Source organism: Mustela erminea, chromosome 20 (assembly GCF_009829155.1).
Source record: "Mustela erminea isolate mMusErm1 chromosome 20, mMusErm1.Pri, whole genome shotgun sequence".
Lineage (NCBI taxonomy): Eukaryota > Metazoa > Chordata > Mammalia > Carnivora > Mustelidae > Mustela > Mustela erminea.
In genome coordinates this window covers 8,277,171-8,301,693 of record NC_045633.1, presented here as the reverse complement: position 1 = coordinate 8,301,693, position 24,523 = coordinate 8,277,171, and the positions used below count along the sequence as shown (strand labels likewise).

Below are 24,523 nucleotides of genomic sequence, written 5' to 3'. Positions count from 1 at the left end.
CCTGCATCTCTGCCTACTTGTGATCTCTCTCTCTCTCTGCCAAATTAATAAATCTTTAAAAAAATAAAACCTAATTTGTCTGATAAGGTTTGCTACTCCAGTTTTATTTTGATATCCATTAGCATGATAAATATTTTTCTACCCCCTCACTTTCAATCTGGAGGTGTCTTTGGGTCTAAAATGATTCTCTTTAGATGAAATCTGGATGGGTCTTGGCCTTTTCATCCAATCCTAAACCCCATACCTTTGATGGTACATTTATTCCATTTACATTCAGAGTAACTATTAGAAGATGGGAATTTCGTGCCATTGTATTACCTCTAAAGGCACTCTTTCTGTATATAGTCTCTGTTCCTTTCTGGTCTGTGTTACTTTTGGGCTCTCTCTTTGCTTAAAGGATCCCCTTTAGTATTTCTTGCAGGACTGATTTAGTGATCACAACTTCTTTTAGTTTCTGTTTCTCCTAGAAGCTGTTTCTTTCTCCTTCTATTCTGAATGAGAGCCTTGCTGGTCGTTTTTATATTTCTAGAGTTGCAGCTACTCTTTTCTTACATCTCTGGGTGAGTTCAGGGGTGTTCAGAATGATTCGATAACTGTCTGACTGAATTCCTGCAACCAGATGAAATTAAGGTTTCCTATTTCTCCACCATCTTAGAGTCTCTGGGAGTACATTTTATTTATTTTTATCATTATTTTTTTAATCAGATAGAGTGAGGAATTTTTTAAAAAAAGATTTTATTTGACAGTGAGAGACAAATCACAAGTAAGCAGAGCAGCAGGCAGAGGGAGAGGGGGAAGCAGGCTCCCTGCTGAGCAGAGACCCTGATGCAGGGCTCGATCCCAGGACCGTGGGATCATGACCTGAGCTGAAGGCAGAGGCTTAACCCACTGAACCACCAGCCGCCCCTGGGAGTACATTTTCAATTTTATACATATATACATATATAGATACATGACAAACAAAAGTTAATAATTTATTCTAGCCTACAATACGTGGTGATAGACTTTCATCTATTTCATTTGTTTTTAAAGCCATGTGCAGCCTCTGAAAATGCCCAACAATAGAGAAATGATCAAGTTATTGACAATATTTAATATTACATAATTTAAAAAGCTGATGCAGAGCTATCATTCATAACTTAAAAAGAGCACAGTATCTTGTTAAGAGGAAAAAATACTGTCAATGATTGTAAATATCACAGGATTTGTTGAAAAACACTGTTCAGAAGGAAGCCCAAGCGAGAAATTGAACAAGTCCTTCTTTTGTCATAATACGTTTCTGAGCTTTCGGAATATTTACACTTGAGATACAAAGGTATACAGCTAAAATTTATTGAACATTTACTGTGTGTGCACCAGGTGCTGACTCAAACTTGCCATGTCTTATTACTTCATTTAATCCCCCCAAACCTGAGATGGTATAACCATCCACCTTATAGAGTAGAAGTGGAGGCTCAGAGACTCACAGTAAATTGTCTGAGGTTGAAGTGAAGGAACAGACAGAGCCGGAAGTCAAAACCATGTGTCTCAGACAACAGAGTTCATGCTTCACCTGTAAGGCTGTGCTGCCTCATAAAGAGGCGACAGGAGGATGCATGCCAGTTAGGAAGGGCCAGATGTTACTGTGAGTAACCTGTAGCCCTGTGTCTTAGCAGCTTCTACTAGGGAAGTATGTTTCTAGCACCTGCCTTCTATCTACATGGTCTTCTTGGGACCAGCATCAAAGAGCACCCACCATAGGGAACTGCCAGGTGCTATATGAGATGGATGGAAGGGGAGCCAGACTCAGTCCCAGGTGTTCTGTTTGAGGTGGCACGTCTCACTTCCTCACACGTCTCACTGGTCAGAGCTCATCACAGGACTGCATCCAACTTTCTGAGGCAGAGGACCCTTCGGTGGACTTTTGTGTTGCTTTGATGTGCCCCCACCATTGTTCGATTACTTCTTTACTTTCTGATCTAACAAGAGGTCCTAGACGTACCTGGTATTTGCTCTGCTCCATACCTGGAAACATCAGTTTCTCGTAGGAGCTCCTTGAATAGGCAATGATATTTAGAAGTCATGATCTGGGCTATATTGATTCATTGCTATTAGATGCCATTGCTTTGAGGACATTTTAAGTACACAGAACTGGGAAAAACAATTTTCAAATCAAACTTATCAGGCAGGTTTATTTCCAGATTTATTTATTTAATTTAGAGAGAGAGAGAGAGTGAGTGGAAGGAGAGGCAAAGGCAGTGAGAGAGAGAGAGAGAATCCTAAGCACACTCCTAGTGAACACAGAGCAGATTGTGGGGCTCTTAGGACGCTGAGATCGTCCCTGAACCAAATCAAGAGTCGGATACTTAACCAGCTGAGCCACCCAGGCTCCCAAAGGTGGCTTATTTATCATTATTCTTATTATAATTCATTTATTTATTTATTATGTCCATTAGCCAACATATAGTACCTCATTGGTTTCTGATGTAGTGTTCAATGCTTCATTAGTTGCGTGTAACACCCGGTGCTCATCACCACACCTGCCCTCCTCAGGACCCATCACCAGATTCCCCATCACTCCATCCCTTCCCTTCTGTAACTGTTTGTTATTTTTTTAATGTTTAAGGAACATTTGCTTATCTCTTTCTGTAAATTGTCTATTTGTGTATTTTGCCTATTTTCCTACCAAGTTTGGTCTTTTTCTTCTTTAAGAATTCTGGATATCTTCGAGATATAAGCTCTTTGTCTGTTGCATAAGTTGCAAATATTTTCACTCAGTACCTCATCCGTAATATGTGATCCCCATTAGCCAGCCTGGAGCTAATTTCTGAAGAAGGGCTCCTTCTCCATACAAGCAAAACATGGGCAGGAGAAAATGGAATTCCTGTTTCTTGGGTGCCAGGCACTGTTCAGGGAGCTTTGTGAACATTTTCTCCGTCGCCGCTGTTGAAATATCTTTCTGTATTCTTTCTTACCTGAAAACCATATGGCTAATGTGCTTTAGAATTCATTGTTTCCCAGCTTTTATGGAGCTGCATCTTGAAATCATACCAATAAGTATTTCTGCATTGAAACATAGGACTTGGCCAAGTGATTAGGATAAAGACCGCAGAGAGTTTCACTTCCTGATAGGTCAGGGTTTGCATCAAATGAGATAGGAGAAGCAGTTTTATTTTTCAGAGCTTCTCTGATTTTGGAATGGGGGATAGGAGATGTTGGAGCTCTCTCACCCTTATGTCATTGGCTGGGGAAAGGAGTTCTGGTGTCTTTTAACCAAATATATCCTCTGACTTTCATGCTTTTCTTCTTTTTCTCTCTGTTTCTTAAGGAAGGCAGGAGGGAGCACGCTGGAGAGCGTGAGGACTCAAGTGAGCACCAGGAAAAGCGCGGCTTCTCTCCTCTTCTCTGCACCTTCCCGCAGCCAGGGGGAGACTGAGATGTGCAGCCCCGCGGGGAGCCCAACATTCTTCATAGCAAATAGTTAACCAACATCCTTTATACACTTGTTCAGCCTCTGTTTGGAGGAAAAGCTGTTTGCTGCATGGGGAGGGATGCAAAGAAAGGCCTAGGTGACAGCGCGCAGCCTCGTCCCCAGAGTGCCAAGCCAAGCAGCTCTGGCCCCAAACTCACGTGTCCCTCCCAGTCAGAAGCAAAGCCCTGCAGCTGGTCGGATCTACGTTGCTTAGGGAGGTGGTGAGCAACTTCCTCCTTTCACTGCTGTGTCTTTTATGCGATTCTTAGACACAGTTAGAAGTCTTTTTCCTGGTTTGCCTCCCTCTCTCTGTCTCTTTCCCTTTTTTCTTTATGTGCATTTGTTTTGTTTCTTAAATTCCACATGAGTGAAATCATATGATATTTGTCTTTCTCTGACTGACTTATTTTGCTCAGCATAACTATGCAATTGGAGCTTTTATTCAACTTTTATTCAGCTTCCACTGTGGTACGAGTACAAGTTAGGAATTAGAAAACTGTGTGGTAATAACTTAATGAAGCTTAAACTACGTACACCTTATGATTCCGCATCTCTACTCCTAGATATTTATCAATCATAAAATGCCTACAGGTATTTAGCAACAGACATGTACAATACTGTTTATAGCAACTTTATTCACGTTATCCCAGATTGGAAACAATTCCATTCTCTCCCCAGAAGTAGGGTGGAGAAGTACATTTTAGGTATGTTCATAGAATGGGATTCTACATAATGATGAAGAATGAACTATTGATACAGACAATGACATGTGTAAATCTCGCAGGCATTATTTGGAGAGAAAGAAGTCAGACACAAAGACGTACAGACTGAATGACTCCATTTGTCTCAGTGAGCAGGCAAAATCGATCTATGGTTTTAGAAGTCAGAATACTGGTTGCTGATGGCAAGAGATGAAAAGGTAAAACTTAGACCCGTTAGAGGGAAAGGCAAGTGAACTATCAGAAAGAGAAAGTAAGAAAACAATCTCACTTACAATTGGATCAAAAAGATTAAAACACTTAGGAATCTATCAACCAAGGAGGTAAAAGACCTCTATACTGAAAACTACCAGACACTGCTACAAGAAATCAAAGAAGACCCAAACAAATGGAAACATAGTCCATGCTCAGGGGTTGGAAGAATTACCAAGGTTAAAATGTCCCTACTACCCAAAACAATCTATGGATTCAATGCAATTCCTATGAAAGTTCTAATGGCGTGTCATGCGTCCTCTTTCCTGGATGAGAGCAGTGCCTTGGTGTCAGCTTTCTGCTCTAAACCACGTGAACCATCCCGTGATCCTGCAACCACTTTCCAGGACTGGCTGGCGAGTGTGGCAAGATCCTCCCTCCGACCAACGACACCACAGGAGTCCCTGAAAGGCTCACACTTGGATGGGGTAAATGCAGGGTCAGATGGAAATATGCTAATCTAATGGGGACGAGTATGCAGAATTTGCATAAATTTTCAAGATAAATGTTGAGAGTTCTATTAGGTTGCAGGCCAAAGGAAGCTGCTTGAGTCACACCCCAGAGCTATGGCAAGGCTAAATATTCACCCTCCTCCCTGAGCAGAGGCAGTGAGGTGAGAAACTCTGGGGAGCATGCGAGTGTTGTATGTCTCAGCACGGAGTGCGCATTCTTCATGTTTGGGGCCCATGACAGAGCCAGGTCCCAGGTATCTGGCTCCCTGTGACAGTTTTCCTGCAGGCCATGGGTAGATGGGGTCCTCCAAAACAGGAGACCTGAGGGCCTGGGTCTCTTGACCTGGGCAGCTGCTCAGAAACCAAACAAGAGCCATTGATCCTGCAGGAACCGCATCGGGCGCACGGAGGTGGAGAAAGCCCTGAGCGAACATCCGGCGTGGCAGGATCAGCTGTGAGGAGCAGCCAGGACCTGATTCGAAGGAGGTAAGGAGGACACAGAGGTCCTTGTGTCTGTCCGTGGGCACTAGTGCAGGTATGGGGATGCCTTGGAGGGAGGCCCAGGGGACATACATGCGCATTTACACCGTGTGGTCAGCAGAGGGCAGTGGGGCCTCACGTGTGTGTGTGTGTGTGTGTGTGTGTGTGTTTGCGTGTGCGTTTATGTGTGCGCACCCGCCTGATGGTTTGCCATCAAGATCTGTATCTTATGTATGCTCTGTAGACTGCGGTGAGTTGCTGTGAGAAGGCTGGAACCTCCTACTCTGCTTGTGTATGTGATTGTTGTTGCGGTTTGGTCCTCCTTTGCTTTCTCCATTGTTCAGCCAGTGGCTCTGGGCCGGGAGTGTGGAGAGGAAGGAGAGCGCACCCAGAAGAGGGAAGAGGGACCTGGGTTGGAGGGAGCAAACAGGTAGGATGGCCAAAGTTCCAGAGAGGACCTGTCGTCGGGATGGCCCGTGGTGGGGTATCGGGGGGAAGGGGCTTTGTATCAACGAGGTCACCTGTGGCATCCATGTTGAGGTACTAGGGGCAAAGGCAGCTGATTTATTGGGAAAGCATGTAAAGCCTCTGGGTTGCTGAGGAAACACTGAACCAGGGGAAGGCTTGGAAGAAGATGGATTCTCCTTCACCCCAACTGCTCCTTGGAGTCCACTGGCTGCCACTGTGTCCTGTGAGCTCATGCTTTACTAACCTGCTGACCTCCTAACCTTTCTGAAGTGTTCTCCTTCCGTTGAGTACTTAATCTGACCTCGATACTGTCCCTGACCCCTTCTTCTCCCGGCAAGTGCCTCTGTTTCCACACTGCTCTCAGCCCCATCTCCTTTCCCACCCTCCTCACCCCTGCCACCCCTCCTCTTCCTCCAACCATCTCCACCTCCACCCTGGGGTCCCAGTGCCCCTTGAAAGTACCAGGACATGAAGGTGCAGAGGCTGCTCCTCTGGCTTCTCTTGCTCCCGTGTCCCAGTTCCCCAAACCGAAATGTGATCAGACATGGCCCTTCAGTACTGTTTTCCTTCCTTTTTCTTTTTCTTTTTTTGGTTTTATTCTTAGAGAAAGGGTACAGGTGTGGGGGAAGAGCAGAGGGGCTTGGAGAGAGAAAATCCCAAGCCAGCTATGTAGTGAGCCTTGAGCCCAAAGAGGGGCTCAGTCTGTGGACCCTGAGATCAAGACTTGATCCAAACCAAGACTACGTCACTTCACTGACTGAGCCACCCGAGTGCCCGTGCGCTGCTGGTGGTGTCTTCCTTCCAACCGGATTCTTTCACATGGTAGTTAAATAACAGCTTTTTCATGGGTTTCTTGATGGGAAATTCAGATCTTCCTGAAGACCGGGCACCACAGGGCAGGTTTCTCGGTCGGTCTGAAGAGGTTGTGGCTGCAGCCACCCACCTCTGTCTGTGCTACTTGGTCCAGGAAGAGCAGTTTTGCTAGGATGGAAACCTGAATATCCTAGGTTTAGAGTGTCAAGAAGGAAGGATTTGTGAAGATACAAAAAGCCATTGAGCTCTTTGTTCTAAATAGGGGGCTTGAATGATATGTACCTTATATCTCATTAAAATTATCTTTAAAAATGTCAGGAACCCAAGGCCCCTGGCTCAGATGATTTAAGCATCTGCCTTTGGCTCAGGTCATGATCCCAGGCTCCTGCGACCAAGCCCTGTCTTGGGCTCTCTGCTTGGCAAGGAGCCTCCTCCTCCTTCTCCCTCTACTGTTGCCTCTGCTTGTGCTCTCTCAGTCTGTCATATGTATAAATAAAAAAAAAATTTTAAATGTCAGGAACTCTAACTTATAGGAGCTATGGGTATTAGAGTGGCTCCTGAAAGCCTGGTCAAGCTCCTGCTTGAAGCCTTGTAAGTTTAGGATCCTCTTATGTGTAGTTTGAGCGATCAGCACATTGTTCACGCTAGTAAAGTTTGGTGGCCCTGGGAACAGTGCTAGCTTAAGCCTTGGTGCTGGGAGTAGAGTGTTAAAATGTGTAATGTCCTTTGTGCTCTATGCTTCCTCGTTTGTTGACTTTTAACAACTTCTGAGTCAGCCCTTTTCTTCTCGTCTTGGAGGCTGTCCCAAAGGACTGTGTGTCTGTGTCCCACCAGGTCCATGGGAGACCTGAGAATCCCAGTAGACACTAAGTGACCACATCCTGCTGGGACATTTGTCATAGGAGAACACCTAGGAGTCATGTGATCAGGAAATGAATGAGTTGCTGTACTTTCTTTGGCCACGTATGTGCAGAGTGTTGATTTCCCCAAAGTAAAAAGGTCCTGAATGTCCTTAACTGTCCAAATATAAAGAAATTAATGGTTTCCAGTATGAATATCTTATTTTGTCATTAAAAAGTGAAACACCATTTCCCCAGGAGAGAGAGAGAGAGTCACACTGATAGACAGATAGGGAGCACCCCTAGAATTAAGTAGACTTCTTTAGATTGGCTGGCACCAGATTCTTAGGGATCTAGAAAGTGCCATTAGTCCGGAAGGATCCTTGAATTGAGGCAGAGTCATCCCACATGAATACCTCCAGTCAAAATAGACTCAATTCTGTTTCTTTTGAGTCTTCAGCAGAGGGAATTTCTTGGTCATCTTGATTGGAATTATTCCCCTACCTAGGCTGCATCTCATGGATCCGTTCAGCTTTCTCACCCTGTCATCCCTGGTCTCTTGTACAAACGAACGAGTCTTGGATTTCTCACCTCCACCTGCTCATGGCCACAGTCTGTGAGAACCTAGTGTTTTTGGACCCATTGGATATGATCTAATTAAGAATCAGCTACTGGTATCAGCATCCAGACAGCTGCCAGATGTACCAAGTGCCCACAACTGGGCATGTTTTACTTTCGTGACAAGATGGCCTCTTTCTCTTGTGCATTTGATACCCATGATCAACCATTGTGCTGACAGCTACTGCTCTCTTTCAGACAGTGGCCATTCAAAGGCAGTGTACTTTTCCTGCTAGCACACATTTTCCTGACCTCAGCTGTGAGGGCTGAAGAGGAAAATGTTATAGATTTCAGGAGCTCCTTTCTAGAGAGGTGTTTTTGCACAAAATTCAAGCTTGGTGTGAATCAGTATGAATTGCATTGTGAGGGCCTTTTCTCCTGAAATACTTCTAATTCTAGCATTTTTAAAATGATATGTTGTTTTGGTGTCCATATCCAAGAATTTTGTATTCTTTTAGAAGTCAAATTTCAGAGTTGCTATTCCTTGATTTAGGTACAATAGTACAACATAGGAACATAAATTTCTTAACCCACTGAGCCACCCAGGTGCCCCAGGAACATAAATTTCTTTTATTTGCTATTGGGAGATAGCTGTTCAAGTAACTAAAAATCTCATATATATCATCAAAATATTCAAGATCGCCTGATTATGCAAATCTTTGTGTACTTCAGGTATCTGATATTTTGAACTGTAATTCACAAGTAAAGTGAGCACTGAACAAAAATCTGTTTTCAGAGAGTAAACAATAATTAGAATTTATTTTTGTTGGAATAATAATCTCATATTTTTCTAATAGCAGCCTCTTTATCTCTCTCACTTTGTCCTTATCTTTAAACATCTGTTCATAGAACATGCTCATTTGTATCTCTTATACATTTTTTATTTATGCTTTCTCTCATTCTTCCATAAATTTTGGGTGTATTTTTGGAAGTGTTCCAAAGGAGTTTTTCCAGGTTCTTCTTGGATGTACAATAGAAGTCACTGACTTCTTACCTACTCTAAGTTTACATTGATTTGTCTATTTCAAGTTGGCTTATAAATTTTTAAGTTCTGTTAGCTATATGAAAATATTTTCAATGTGCTTACAGGCAAAATAAAATCTCTTAAGATTTGTCTATTAGATTTTTCCTACAGCTTCAGTGTGTTATAATGTATATGTGATCACAACATCTTTTTCAAAGGATACTGTTTGCTGATATTGAACATAGGTAAGCAACAAGAAAACCATCACCACGGTAAGATGATAAACACACATATCACTCCCCAAAGTTTGCCCCAGCTCCTTGGTCATCCCTCTGTGCTCCTTCTCCTCCAGGAGGAGGTAGTTGAGAGGTATGCTTACCTCCTGGAGGCCGGTTGAGGGTTTGTAAAGTAGATTCTTTGTGACATAGTTAAATGTCTTCAACATTCCTCATTATCTCAAATGGTATTTTATTTTGTCTTCTTCATGCCTGACCATTTCCCTCTTGGCCCTGATGGGATTGGAGTTCTGTAGAACCTTTCCCTTATTACTACCTCCTTGAGAATTTGTGTCTTTCTTTTTACAGCAGGAGAACCATCCTTGCTGTAAGAATACTAAAGTACCTTATGTACTTTTATTCACAAATAAGCAGAAAAATTTATAGTCACTGAACCTTTTATATGTATTCAGTACTACACATTTTCCTTTAATATTTTCAATTATCACATATATGGAAATAGCTTAAATTTCTGTCGATGGGCCTCCTGTGATCCATGTTCCTTTTTTTTTTTTTTTTTTGAAGTTCAAGCACAACTGACCAACAGTATATTAGTTCCATGTGTACATGACTCAGCAATTCTATATATTTCTCAGGGCTCATCACAGTAAGTGTACACTTAGTGCCCTTCGCCTCTTTCACCCATCCATCCGCCCACCTCCCTCCAACCTGTGTTTTCTTTTTTTTTTAATTTTTTCAATTTATTTATTTTCAGAAAAACAGTATTCATTATTTTTGCACCACACCCAGTGCTCCATGCAATCCGTGCCCTCTATAATACCCACCACCTGGTACCACAACCTCCCACCCCGCCACGACTTCAAACCCCTCAGATTGTTTTTCAGAGTCCATAGTCTCTCGTGATTCACCTCCCCTTCCAATTTACCCCAACTCCCTTCTCCTCTCTAACACCCCTTGTCCTCCATGATATTTGTTATGCTCCACAAATAAGTGAAACCATATGATAATTGACTCTCTCTGCTTGACTTATTTCACTCAGCATAATCTCTTCCAGTCCCGTCCATGTTGCTACAAAAGTTGGGTATTCGTCCTTTCTGATGGAGGCATAATACTCCATAGTGTATATGAATCACATCTTCCTTATCCATTCATCCGTTGAAGGGCTTCTTGGTTCTTTCCATAGTTTGGCGACCATGGCCATTGCTGCTAGAAACATTGGGGTACAGATGGCCCTTCTTTTCACAACATCGTGTTTTCTTAGAAGTGTGTTAGTTTCCATTTATTTTTCTCATTCTCCAGCTTTCTGTTCTTGAGTCTACTTTGAGTCATTTGTGGTCTGAGAACATGCTTTCTGAGATTTCTGTTCCCTTGGTTGTTCAGATGTATCTTATGGCCCCCAATGTGGCCTATGTCAGTGAATCTTCCATGTGAGCTTGAGAAGAATGTATATTCTTCCATTGTTGGATGAAGTATTCCACAGATGGTAATGGATTTAATGGATTTCTGTGAACAAAGAAAAGTGGCTGCAGAAGAGTAGCTATTCCTGTGTCAATTGTCACAAATACTGTTGTTTGAATGTATATGGCAGCCAGTCTAGATAATTGTATTTCTTTTAGAATTGGGTCCTAGAGTATTTTTGCCAAATGCATTCTATAGAATTAGACTTCCTACCTGGTTTGTGTAAGCCTCATTTTCCTTTCTATTCTAACTACTTGTCACACATTGTTGTGTGATTCAGTGGGGTAGAAAAGGAAAGGTACCAGCATTAATCACTTTGATACTTGGAGCCTCCCTGGGTCTACATTGTCCTTTCAGTTTTAGTCTCATCCCATGTTCTTATGCCCCTGAATCAGGTCCATTTCTTGTTCAGTATGAGATGTGGGTCGAGAATGTGGGTACAAACACTGAATTCTCTTGCAGAAACAATGAGAGTTTCTTTGTGGAAAATGCATTGGGGCTTCAGCAATACTGGGTCCCTTCATCCAGTGTATAACTGAGATCACTCACTGAAGCCCAAATCCTAAGTAAGTTAGATATTTCATGTCTACCTGATTTTTTTTTAGCTGTAACTCTCCCAGTTCTGAACCAAAGCCTGCAGTTTCACTAGGGCTGAACTTCACTTGTTTCCTTCTAAGCCTGTACTCATAAACTCCTTCAGTTTTTGAACTTCACTTGCCTGTTTCAGAATTCACTAATGTGTCCTGGGGAGATTGGCTCCCACTGCCAGGCTGGCTTTCTCCTAGGCTTCCTCCTTCTTCATCTGGTTCTCATGTTTCTTCATGTGCTCCTTAGAAATTGGGTGCACTCACTCACAAGTTTCCTCCCTTGTCCACTGCTTCTTTTTTTTTCTCAGGAGAAGATCAGGACCTTAGCCTCCCTCATTCATGATGAAAAGCAAAACTGTCCCCTGAAGACTCAGCTTTGTGTTATTCCTTCCCACTCTGGGGGGAGGGGCCGCTCTCTCTCACAGGCACCTGGGTTCTGTTGTTAAGTTCTTCTTGGGGCAGGTAGAGTGACCTGACCACATTTCTCTCTTTAGCACCTTACAACCAAACCACTACATTACAGCTGCTGCAGAAAACATTTGCTGAAGATTTGCCTGAGAGACCAGATGCAAATGCTTGTGTTCTTTTTCTAGAACTTTGTCTGTTTTAAAGGAACTTTTTGCATGTGATTCTTGACAGTGTCATGTTGAAACTCTTTATATCAACACCATGAACAAGAGTCTGAGGGCAGCACAGCAAACCAATCCTTTCTAAGCAATGCTGTTCGCTGCCTTCATTATCAATGAACTTGGTCTAGTTCAAGTAGGTTGACTCAATGCAGTTGGTAGTCTTCCATCTGAAATATGTTTCCTGGAGATAAAAGCATGAGTATGTGACGGTTCACATCATTTTAGACTTCAGGGCATATTGTCGGCACTAAGATTGCCTTTTCCTGCACCAGGATCCTCAAAGGTGGAGGTGTGGATTGTACTTCTAAAGCCTGGAGATGTGTGGGAGTGAGTTTCCATGTCAGTGAAGCCATATTCTTGAAGGCTCCTTTCGGGCTGACTGTCTCTGTCAGGCACAAACTGGGTCTGAGGATCAGGGCTCCCCACTGAGGTGTGAGACTAATCATGGGCCCCTGCTTCATCCTAATGGCTGTAGTTGGTCAGGCTTGGTTTTTCACTTTGCCCTGAAGTGAGCCTTCACCAAAGACCAACTCCAAGAGGGCACAAAGTGCAATGTTATTTGGTGATATGATGAATGATGAATGAATTGAAGTAGAGAAGACCCCATTGCAGGGAACATGGCAGCAGCCAGAGTTTGATATTTCTTTAGCCCTAAATGGGGCCTTCATTCACTTCTCTCTTGTGTTCTCCATCTGTACTTTTAGGGGAGACATTCAAATCTAGGCTATCAAGTGTGCTGGGAGGAAAATGGTAGAAATTCTGGACCTTGTCTCCTGGACAATGTACATATCTTTCCCATATTAGGAAGCTAGAAGAGACACTTTATGAACTGGATGCAACCAAGAATGAGCTGTCAGCTGCCGAAGATAATCTGAAGGTGACCAAAGAAGAAATGTACAAGTATAAGTAAGTTCAGACACTACATACTAATGGCTGCTGAAATTCCTGTTCCCTTTGGATTTTTCATCTTTGTACATTGTTAGGACTCAAGTAATAGACACAAAAATTCAGAGGATGTATCCAGAGAGAATTAACAGACATGGAAAGATAAGGAACAAAACAGTTACATTACTAAACATGTCCTGATCCCCAGCGTTGGTGTGACTCTGTGGAAACTGGCTCCACACCAGTGCCCTTGGGGTGGTGTCAGTTGTCCTAATCTTGAGGAAAGCAGTTGGTCCTAGGATGCGTCCTACCCATAAACATGGTAGTGCCATCTGATGGTGCTGGTCTTTGCAACCCTGGGAACCATGGCAAGGATAGAGGTTAAAGGAGAATAGAGCTTCATGACAAAAGACACTTGTCATGTGATTAACTGAGGGAAAGACTGAAAACGGGTAAGAAAATTATGTCAATTCTGATCCTGCAGGTAAAGAAAAATGATTAAGGAAAGGCTGTAACAATAGCTTTGATCCTACTGTCCACTTATAATCCGGTGAAAGTGTTTCCTGTGTCAGGATCAATTGTATGAGGGGTCAGATAAGAGGATGTTGGTCACTTGGGCAGATGATTGAAAATCACACCCAGTGTTGGTTTTGCCTGATGAAAACAATTGTCCCTCACAGACAAGTGGAAGACATGCAAGATCAGCTGCAGAAGTCTAAGTTCACCTTCAATCACCAAGTAACCTAAATTGTGCCCAACACACTGACCCCTTGGCGCCCCCTGCAGGTGACAGTAGGGGCCCTTAGAGCCCTGAACATGGGCTTTTGGTGTGTTGGCTTTTTTCAGATCGCAGTGCAGGAGAGGAATGCTGTGGCTAACTGGGTAAGTGTTTTCCTTTTCCTCGTCTTCTCTTGGGGCACAGTCTGGCACAACCGATGATGGGTGTGTTTTTCTCCCACAGATGAGGGCTCGGGATTGGGAGAGGAGGATAGTGCAGCAGAGCAGGGAGAACGCCTACCTGAGACACAGGTGTGAGAGTTTGACGTGTGTTCTTACAGGTGTTTGGAGGGGTGATCCCTATGCTGTCTAGGAGGGGACATGGTGCTGTAATTCTTAGAGATGTCCATTCTTTTTCTGTATTCAAGACTGCGCATGATGAATGGGGAGAGGCTGTCTGAGAGATCCATGAGGCAGGAACAGATCCCAGGAAGGCCTTGGTTGCAAAAGCCTCTGTGGCAAGGTAGGGAGCACGATGTGAAATGCAGCAGCCCGATTTCTGCTGTGAAACCACACGGTGTCCTTCCCCTTCCTGTGGGTGATCGCTGTGTGTCCTGGAGAGAATCACAGGCACTAAGGCCTGCAGGTCGTCCGAAGGGGTGACAGGAGGGTGCTTTCCTCAGACGTCCCCAGGCAGCAGGACACAACCAGTGACAGGTGGAGCTCATGCCCCTCCTCAACTACAGACCCTGCCAACCCCTGCACCACCTCCAGAAGAGCTGAGCCTGGACAAGTTGGAAGCCCGAGCTCCATTCCCACTTTGACTCAGTGGCCAAGCCTTTTGGGAGAAAAAAGAACTATTTGAGAAAAAAACACATTTATTCTTTATAATGGTTCCTTTATTTTTGTTTTATTTATAATCTACAGTATTACATTCATCAATGAAATTTTTGCATTTTACTCCTCTAATGTTACAGGTTGAGCTGGGAGCCCTCTACTACTGTTCCCTTAGCTATGAAAACACCTGAACCAAGTTTGGGGACAGTGGTCCCTTCCTTGAGGGGGAGGGGTGAGTCTCTCCCTTTCCTCAGGGTCAACAGAGACTTGTGGGAAATGCTCCGTCTGAGAAGGGACCCGAGAAGGGGAGAGAGGAACGTGGCGGGGGTGGGTTTGGAGGGCTGGTGTGAATTCTGCACAGTCAGTGCCCGTCTGAATCCACCTGCATCCATTTGAAGGCTTTGGTCTGATGCTGAAGCTGGCGGGGCTCCCATTGGGAATGATGGCACTGAGAGTAACAGAGACCCAGAGATGGGCAAGGTAACCACGGTGGCTTTTTCCAGATGTTCTGGAAAATGTCTCTTTCTGAGCAGCACCTGTTCTGGCCTTGATTCATTGGGTGGGTCCTGCAGTTTGTCTGTGGCATTGTTCACCTTCCAAAATACAAGCTCTTCACCTGGAGCCCGACAGGCTTCTCCATAATAGATCCCTCCCGAAGCCATGGGAGAAGGATGGCAGGGCGCATACCACATGCATTGTGCATGGATGTGCCTGTGTGCATGTGCGCACCCCTGCCTGCCCACAGTGCACACTAGGGGAAGCCACTCACGGAAGGAGGACCCCTAACTCCCCAGTGAAGCCTTCTGGCTGGCCTGGTGGTTGATGAGGAAGGTGGCATGTTGACCTGGATGCCGATGCCCCCGTGTCTGGAATGTGCTGCTTGACTAGTTTGCAGTGATCTTTGTTCATCTTTAAGACACGACGTCTTGCTGGTGAACGTGGGCAGACCTGGGCAGTGATGTTTGGTGACAGCCTATTCCTGTGACAGCCACTGCCCTCTCCCCCGTCTTTATACTGGCACCAGCTGGGAGGGGCTTGTCAGTTTTGCAGCAGATGCAGCTCTCCGGAAGAAGCCGGGTGCTGAGAGCTCTTTGCTTTGGTTTCTTCTCTTGGTGTTGCAACTTTTGTCTGTTTTACTAAAACATGTTCTTGTCTGTTCTGCAGGTCGGTACAGGTGTGAGAGTGATTCCTCCTTGCCCAGGGCCCCTCCGTATGCCCTACCACGTGGGGCAGAATATACCAGGCTTTCCTCCTCCTCCTCCCCCTCCACACTGGGGGACCTGGGGGCCTCAGCCCCACCTCGTTCCTCCACCCCTCGGTGAGATGATCTGAACTGACGTGAGTCATAAAGCACATTCACAGTTTAGCCACTTCTGTCGGTGGAGAGGATGGAGAGGTGGTACCACAAGGCTTTGCAAAGCAAAGATAAGCCCGAGTGAGGACATGGTCACATTCCTCCACTCTGTGTGGACGTCCATCTCATGGACTGTCTGGTCCACCGCCCAGCACTGGGCAGCAGGTGTCTGCCATGGAGAAGAAAGGTGACATTTCGCAGAGGACAGACACAGACGCGTTGCCCAGGGGCACTGCGCAGACACGAGGTTTTGGGCTCTGGGCTGGATGAAGCACAACCTTCCCATCACCCTCATGTGTGGAGGCCCCAGTTGTCCAGCGTTATAGATTAGTTCTGGAAACATCTGTGCCCAGGCAGAGTGGTCGTACGTGTGAGGGTGAGGGGCTGTTCCCTCCTTCATCCAGAGGGGTCAGGGGAGTCCCGTGAGAAACAGGAAGGACCTTCCAGAGGAAGAGCATGGAATAGGCTGGCACAGGGGGAGAGGGTTGGCTTGAATCCTGCGTGGCCATCGCCCTTCTGAATCCACCTCCGTCCCTTCTAGGGCTTCCTTTCCACTCAGAAGCCTGTGCAGCTCCACGGGACAATAGCAACGCTGTGCCCAAGAAGGTCCCAGAGGAGAACCAAGTAAGTACAGGGGTGTTTTCAGTTGTACCCATTTCTGGAGTCCTGTTCCTCTCTGGGCTGCACCATCTTCTCACCTTGTGTCTATTGGCATTTTGAAGGTAAACACCATCACACACAGATCCTACGATATACCCAATCCTTTATGCAGAGCTTACAGGCTTCTCTGTTTCCAGATCATCACCTTAGTTGGAGCCTCCTGACGCCCCAGGTGCTTAGAGGTGAAGGACAGAGGGCATTGGCCTCATGTGTGTGTGTGTGTGTGTGTAAATAACTTGAGGCAGGTGACATCTCACTCCATAGTGAAGTCAGCCAGACTGGTCTCCACAGTCTGGCTGACTCCTTAAAAGTTTGTTTTCCCACGGGAGCAGGAGCATTGTTGGTTTTGGGGTCAGGAGACGAACCTGGGGGGATGCCTGTAGTAATCCTCACAGACAGAAAATGGGAAAAACCATGCTGTGCCTTGCACTTTGTGCCAGATGCTTTGGGCAACCTTAGGTGTTGGTGGAGAAGGTGAGTTGTGACCTCCTGTGCTTTCCAATTGTGCGGACAAAGACGTGAGCTGGAATCCCTCCAGTTGGCGCCTGGGTGAGATGATGGTGCACGCTGCCAGGTGCAGGTGTGTCTTAGAAACGCCCCCCGGAGCAGCAGCCCTGAAGAGGGAATCCCGGTGACTCCCCTCAGGGCCCACCCCTCACACGTGTTTCAGTTGTGCTCCCGTGAGCGGGTTCAGATGGGGTCTGGTGGCTGTGCCAGCTCCTAGTGTCTCTCCCGGCCCATCCTGGGAGCGTCACATGTGCTCTCCAGACACACTGGTTTGCACTTGGGGTTGGTGAATCGGCCCCTCAGTGGTTCTCAGCACCAAGGACTACGCATTTGCTCTGCGCCTGAGCTGAGGAGAGTCCGAAAGTCGGGGACGCGGATCCACAGAGCTGGTCTCGCTCACTCGTAGGGGTCGTGCTTCTCTCAGAAATCACTCTTGCAGGTCCGCTGCAGGATCCAGTAATTCCCCTCTCCTCGGTTGTGTCTTTGGCTGTGGACAGCCTTGTGGAGACTAGAAGACCCCCTTGCCAGGGAGGGAAGTAGACAGTGCAGCAGGGGCTAATGGGCAGAATTTTGACTCATGAGGGGCTGCGATTCCACGTGTGGGCACTGGGCTTCCTAGTACTTCTCGTGGTGTTTGTTCTCACTGAGTAGACATGACAAGCCACTTGAGCCGTGCTGGACAAAGGGGGCAGAATGCTCCCGAACACAGATACCTGCCTGTCTGGAATACTCTGCTTATGGGTCCTTTCTTGTGGCATCTGGCCAATTGGTAGAAGATGACTTGACATCCCGCCTTCTCAGAGATGGATGGTGATGTGTCGCGACACTATGTTTTTTCCTTCCCTGTTCCCCAGCTGTGTGGTGGCACCAAGTCGGGGGCAAGTTTTGCGGCGCTGGTCTTCCGCTCTCCCAGATGTTCAGGGTGAGCGAGGGGCTGGGTGCTGACACCTGCTTCTCTGGGGTTCAGGTTGGTGCGTGTTCTCCTTCCGTCTGCCATAGCAACACCTTTGACTTCTGTTCCTCAGAACCTGTGGATGTGAGAAAATCTCCTACGCCCAGTGCACTGTGGACACCGAGCTCCATGGATCTCCCTTCATGACCATCGTGAGGCCCTTGGGCACGTACCGCTCCACTCACCCAGGGGTCTCTGGATCGTGGCCCTGCCCCTACACCACAGGTAAGATGATATTAACCATACAAGTTGACATATAAACAAACCAGAATTGTCTTCTGCTTTCTTAGTGAGTCAGTGGAGCAAAGGCAGAGTTTGTACTCAGGGCTTGACATTCAAGGGGAAACTGGGCTGGGGGCATTGTAACGTTGGAAATTCCTCAGGACACACATGCGTGTGCCTGGCTCTTTGCACACACTGAGCACGGGCAGGTGCCATTGTTGGGAAGGAAATGTCTCTGTTGCACAATGGCAGACGTCTCTCTCTTACCATCGTGCATGTCCAGCATCCACCTTTGTTGTTCTGGGAGGGATGAAACACCTCTCCCTTCATCTGCGGCGTGTAGGGTTTGAGCTGTCAGTTCATTAGTTGTATAAACACCTGACACAGGGCTGTGGTCCCTTCATGGATCATTAGGGTAGGGGTCTGCCCTTGTCCTCTGCAGTCTGAAAACTTGTGGGAAACACTCTTGTGTGGTCAGGGAGGTGAGAATGAGAAACAGTGGCAGATGCCGGAGGCAGGTGTAGAGGATTCGTTGGAATGTTCCTCAGTCACTTCCGGGGGAGAAGCTTGTCTTTTCTATGGCGTGGGTCAGAGTTTATGACCCCCAGTGAGAAAAACTGAACACGGGACCGAGGTCAGCAGAGGGGCTGCCTTGGCCTCAGCCAGAGTCAGACTGTTCCTGGGGGAGTCAGGGCTGACCAGGAGCCACCCTAGCTGGAGCCCTGTCACCAGGCCTCTGTATCTATGTCACCACCCTGCCTGCAGCTGTGCACCTCCCCCGGGACTTCAGTCCCAGTGTCCTGCAGATTTGCCTGTGTTCCAGATTTCTCAGCCCAAAAACCAACTCTCAGTGGGGCCTTCTCAGGACGTCAGCTTTTTTTTTTTCTAATCTGTGAAAGGGGGAGCATACTGGATTCTGAGGTCACTAGAGCAATAGGAGTTGAAGTCCATAAAGAACCTGCAGGGGTCCCTGGGCAGCTCAGTCAGTGAAGCAGCAGAATCTTGAATCCTGCTCAGGGCATGATCTCGAGGTTCTGAGATTGAGCCCCCAGCCGGCCTGGGTGATGAGTGTGGAGCCTCTCTGGGATCCTCTGTCTCCCTCGCCTTCTCCCCTTTCCCTCTTGGCTCACGTGTCGCCCTTTCTCCCTCTAATCCTTTCCCTAAAGCAAGTAATATGCATAATACATGGTCTCTGACATTCACTGTTCTGTTGAAATGAAAATAGCTCCATGCAGAAGAGCGTGAAAAGATGTTCACTTAAGTCCACAAAATGCACTAAGAGTGTATCACCTCAGCCCAGGTAGTGGCCATTCTCATTTCAAAGACAAGGCAAAGGGCCCCCTTTTCTATTAAATGTCAGGTTCTAGGTGCAATGAAGTAAAAGATAGTTATGAGAACTGTGCAATCAGAGATTTATATGTGAGATGCGAAGACAATTATTGTCTATTACATATAGACTCGCAGAGGCGGCCACACATGCAAGTGTTCATCCAAGGCCTCAGATACACTATAGGAGTCAAATAGCATTTGGGAAAACAGAAGGTCACACTGTACCATCCCAAAATCTATTTGCCTTACATGACAATTATTTTGTAATCTGAAGACCTCCCTAAACATTAACAACCAGGCTCCTTAGAGTTTATATTTAGTAAAGGAGTGAATGTTTTCTGCCTGGTGGACTGAATGCTTTCCCTGCCCATCCTGTCCCCTGTGCTTTGCCTCTCCTGGTATCTCCACAGGCCTCCAATATTTCGTCCTTCACAAAGTTGTATATACCCTCACACTTTTCAGTCTACTAGGGTTAAGAAGGCCACAGTGAGAAGGATAGGAATGATTCGTGAGAGAATGTTGATTATATACATAATGTTAGGAGTTGAATTGAACCTCTGGGAATAAAGGGTTAAGTTTTATGTAACTACCAGGCTCCATCCCCCCTAACAAGCCCTTCTCTTTGGTGGGATTTAAAGTCAGCTGGTGAGATTAAGGTAATAGCATCTATTAGTCTAAGGCACTAGAATCTTTCTTTTGTCATTTCAAAATGGAAGAAATAATTTAGTAGCTAGAAAGCGACCTGCATGAGTCCAGTCTGAACTCAGATCCCACAGGACAACAGTTGTTGAACAAACGAGCCCTTAACAGCTGCTGCACCATTAGGCTGTCCTGATCGAACATCAATATGACCTCCCAAAGGAGACTGTGCTCTCATCCACAGGGTAACTTGTTCCACCGATCAAAATTTTTTTGATCAACAAATAAGGTATTTTGACTGGCGAGTCTAGGTTTATATCACTTGGACTTTATTTTGTTCTCCAAGGTCACCCCAACCTAAACTTCTAACCCATATAAAAGTTTGTTATCCCTGGTCAGTTAGATTGAGGAATTGTCTGGGCTACTTAAGTTCCAAAGGGTCTTCTGGGCTTATTGTTTTTTTTTATCCTCACCTCTTCATGAGAAGGGGAGTTGCACTGATTGGAACTCAAGAGGATTGGAAGGAAGAGACAGTTCACTCCTCATGTGGCCGTTCATTCGATGCCTTACTTAGAGAACAAATGAGTATGCTTCCTCTGCAAGGTCAGGGTCCTGCGGCCGTTTGGTGAGTGGCAGTGGGCAGGCAGTGCCTCCAGTACTGGAAATGCTAGAGGTGATGTTTTGGTAAACAGGCAGGGTTTGTGTTTGCCGAGTTCTTTTCTTTTAACCTTTCCTTAATTGCATGCCTGTGTTAGATTAATAGTCTTAAATGATTTATTTTTAGATTAGTTTTATTTTATTAGCCAGTTATCTGCTCTGATATAAACTTATGCAAGGAGAAGTAACTCTCATTACTCATGTTAGTGTTATTGCTTCTCCTATTAACAGATTAAGTGTTATATTAGAAGTTAAATATTTTTGATATTTTATTTAGTTTGAATTCTTTATTGATGACTGCTTTTAAGCCTATGATGGTTGTATCCTTTTTTCCTTTCTTTTTTATGTTAGTCACCAAAAAAATAAAAAGTTTTACCTTTTTAGATTACATTTTAGAGTTTTTAGGTTTTTTACGTAAATTTAAAGTTGAATTAATATTCTATTCTGGGTAACCAGCTATCACCTCTACCTACAAATCTCACTATTTTGCAACATAGATGAGTTCATCCCAGTGGATTCTTCACATGTATGTCCTCTGGTTTCAGGGGACTTAGCTCAAGCTCTCTTTAAGTTAATCTAGCTAATTCATTATGCAAAATGTAAAAGGATTAATCTTTGCTCTTTAGTACTTTATTTTTTCTTTCATCATTCCCTTATGGTCCTTTCTTATAGCTCCAATTAAAATTTGTGTCTCTTATATTTTTATAATATAATAATGTTTGACTGTGTTGGGGTAATTTATAGTTGTTTGGGCGACCTTTTGTTCAAAGTGGTCATCTTTATAGGAACTCTTTGGGGTGTAAGCCAGATGCTTTATTTAAGCTACACTTTGGTTTATCCAAGCACAGTTTCCAGTATACTCACCTGTTATAACTTGTCTCCTCTTGTGTTTTAGTGCTTTTAATAGGTGACATGTAGGTTCTGTGACTTGAGGAGGGTTATGGGCAGTGTGTGTGTGTGTGTGCTTCGTGGCCCCCTTCAATTAAGCTCTCTATTCTTAATTTACTACTAAATCCTCCCTTGGTTTTTAGTTTCATAAAAACTTCTGTGGGTGTTGTGTTCTTACGTAGAGACGGTAGCCCATTTCTTCCCATCCCATGGGTTTATATCGTGACCTGTTTTCTGTGTAAAGTTTGTGCTTGCTGCTTTTCCTTTTTCAGGGTTTGCTGGAGATGGCAGTATAGAGACTGAATTAGCAAGGGGTGGTGAGGTTTATAGAGCTTTATCAATTATAAAATGGGCTCCTCTAAAGGGGTATAAAGCACTGCCAAGTCCATTGAGTCTTCAGCTGTTGCTAGTAATTCTCTGGTGAATGATTTTATTGAGTGAATTACTTATGCATAAGGCTAAGCATAGTGGGGGATCTGATCCTAGTTTGGGTTTTAGTTACTGTGTAGTCCGAATTATTAGAGTCACTTTTATTCCTTATTTTCATGGTAATTGTAGTTTCTTAGGGCTTAGTTGAGTCTTACCTTTTGTATGGAAATATCTAACACATTTTACACTATAGCCTATTCATCTGGGTTAATCAGAAGCCTGCAGTGGCTGGCACAAAATCCACCAGCCCCGTCTTAACATAGCTTAGTTGAACTTTCACTTATGGCCTAGTTTATCACTGCTGTATCCTGTGGGGGTTGCTTGAGGAAGGCTTGTAAGCTGCTTGTATAGTGTATACAAGTAGTGTAATCATTTGTGATTTGGAGAGCATTTTCAGTGGGATGTGGAGGCTTGTGTGTGTAATCTTCTTAAGAATTCATGGCAAGGCCAGGACCATAATGACTCAGGTCGGCATTTTCAGTGTCTTGCTTTATTTATTAAGCTACGTTAACAAGTGTCACTTGTGAAGATCTGTCATGTCTTGTAATATTAATTTATATTGTGAAATTTAAGTATTGATTGTTTAGGCCTATCATGGTAAGATTATTCAATAGGGGGAGTTAGATTTTCTACAGAGAGATTAAAATATGTTTGTACAGATAGATTAAAATGTGTTATAAGTGATTGGTTGGGATTATGCAATTGATTACATAGAATTTTAGATGTTTAGCCTTACATCTGTTGCATATATTTAGCTCTGTTTTGGGGCTTTGGCAGGACAACACTAAGTATTTATATACCTTTTAAGGTTACAGGTGAGGGGGATTTGGTTAAGCTGTATTTATCTGTTGTGTATGGTTACGTGTACATATGCAGGCTACTCTAAAATTCTACAGTATCTTGTAACTATTGACTGAATTACACCTATGGTTACATGATGGTGGTAAGTAATGTTCAATTCAAGTCTGCCTACAAGTATGTGACTACATAAAACCTTATGGTCCTAGCTGAGTGATACCACTTTTACCCCCCAACAATGAAAAGATACCAAATTTATGTGTGATCATCAGCTGATTAGTCATTAGTCCATCAAAATATCCCTGTAAGAAATTTCTTTCTGTAAGTAATACAGTAGATACATCCCAGAACACACAAACTATAGACAAGGCCAGGAGAGAGCACTGTAAATGGTCACAGCATTTACCTTGACCGTCTTTGTGTCCATACTAGTGACAGCTGAGCTTTCTCATGGAAGCTGCACCAGGTCCTGCATTTGATAGAGGCCAGAGAAGGATGGCAGTTGAGTCTCACCTGCAGGGACTGGGTGGGGAAAAAAACCAACAAAATGCTCCGGGTCTTCCACCCTCTTCCATGGCTTCCTACCTCAGTTCCCTGGTGAGAGACAAAAGATTTCCCACTTGCCTCAGGTCTCAGGGGGAGGAGACCTGTCCCCTCAGTCTGAAGGAAGGCCCTAGAAGGCCTTGGTTAAGTATTTGATAACCAGCTGTGGGAGAGGTCAGAGATCAAATAGTTGGAAATCAACAATGAAACAAGGGTTTCCTAATAAACATCACAGGACAGATTAAAAATTAAGAATGCCTCAGTATCAGCATCTGTCCTGTCTTACAAGCTGTGGGTGGCTTATTCAAATGTTTTACTGTATATCATCTGCTTTATGTGTCTGACAGGAATATGTAAGTATTCATGAACAGAAATTACCTTAAAGAGACTATGTGGTATTACTTGTAAAGTTTTCTCATGATACTACCTAATAAAGTAACAGCAGAGGAGTGAAATTACACAAGAATTCACTTCCCTAATGGGGTACTAGAGTTCACGATACAAAAACTTTTTGGAAAAGAAAAATGGGGTCTCCAAATCTGCTTTAACAAAGCAGATTTTCTATGGAATATTTACCTGCAAAGACAAATCACGAAAGCTTACCAGGAAAAACTTGCCAAGAAAAACAGCCTTCAGCGTTGTGTCAGGGTGGAAAGGGCCCTGCCTCCTGCTGTTCTCAGGCCCTCTCTCCAGTTAAGTGTAAAAAAGAGGTGGCGGTGGGGTCGTGGGCACAGTCAGCAGAGGGCCTGAGCTCCGCCACTCACAAGGGACAGACCGAAAGAGCCCTGCTATCTGGGGGCATCTGAGGAAAGGGTCCTGTCACCTCTGTGAGACAACCCGTTCCCTCTAGTAACCTCTTCTAATTGTCTCCAGGAGATGGCGATGACCCAGTGGAAGAAGCCGCTGATCTTGTGGATGTTGCAGCAGAAACTTCACCATGTGCTCCTTACCTCTCCACAGAGGGATCTCCTTGTCAGGTCCTCCTGGACTGGTTTCTGCCTCCTGGACGCCTCTGGTGGCCTCTGTCTTTGGATTTCTTCCAGTCTCGGAAGATGCAGATGAATCAGTTTCACTAAGAATTACCACACCTAGGCCTCCACTGAACAAACAGCTTCACCTTAAAAATCTCACACTGCCCCC

At 44.9% G+C, this 24,523-nt stretch overlaps 1 protein-coding gene and 1 long non-coding RNA gene across 2 annotated transcripts in view; both read left to right on the top strand.

Moving 5' to 3' along the window:
* The window catches only part of LOC116581444 (melanoma inhibitory activity protein 2-like), a 272,791-nt gene extending 253,584 nt beyond the window's left edge, over positions 1 to 19,207 (top strand). Inside the window, exons 8-11 of the mRNA XM_032328622.1 lie at positions 13,997 to 14,091; positions 15,570 to 15,723; positions 16,301 to 17,848; positions 17,952 to 19,207. Of these exons, the coding sequence (XP_032184513.1) occupies positions 13,997 to 14,091; positions 15,570 to 15,723; positions 16,301 to 16,346 (295 nt within the window). The 3' untranslated portion in view covers positions 16,347 to 17,848; positions 17,952 to 19,207. The remainder of the gene's footprint in view (positions 1 to 13,996; positions 14,092 to 15,569; positions 15,724 to 16,300; positions 17,849 to 17,951) is intronic.
* Positions 5,188 to 13,801, top strand: LOC116580797. The gene is made up of 5 exons (XR_004281791.1): positions 5,188 to 5,409; positions 12,671 to 12,872; positions 13,336 to 13,401; positions 13,532 to 13,589; positions 13,698 to 13,801. It is a non-coding gene; the product is annotated as an uncharacterized LOC116580797 (long non-coding RNA).
* Positions 19,208 to 24,523: the final 5,316 nt, after the last annotated feature.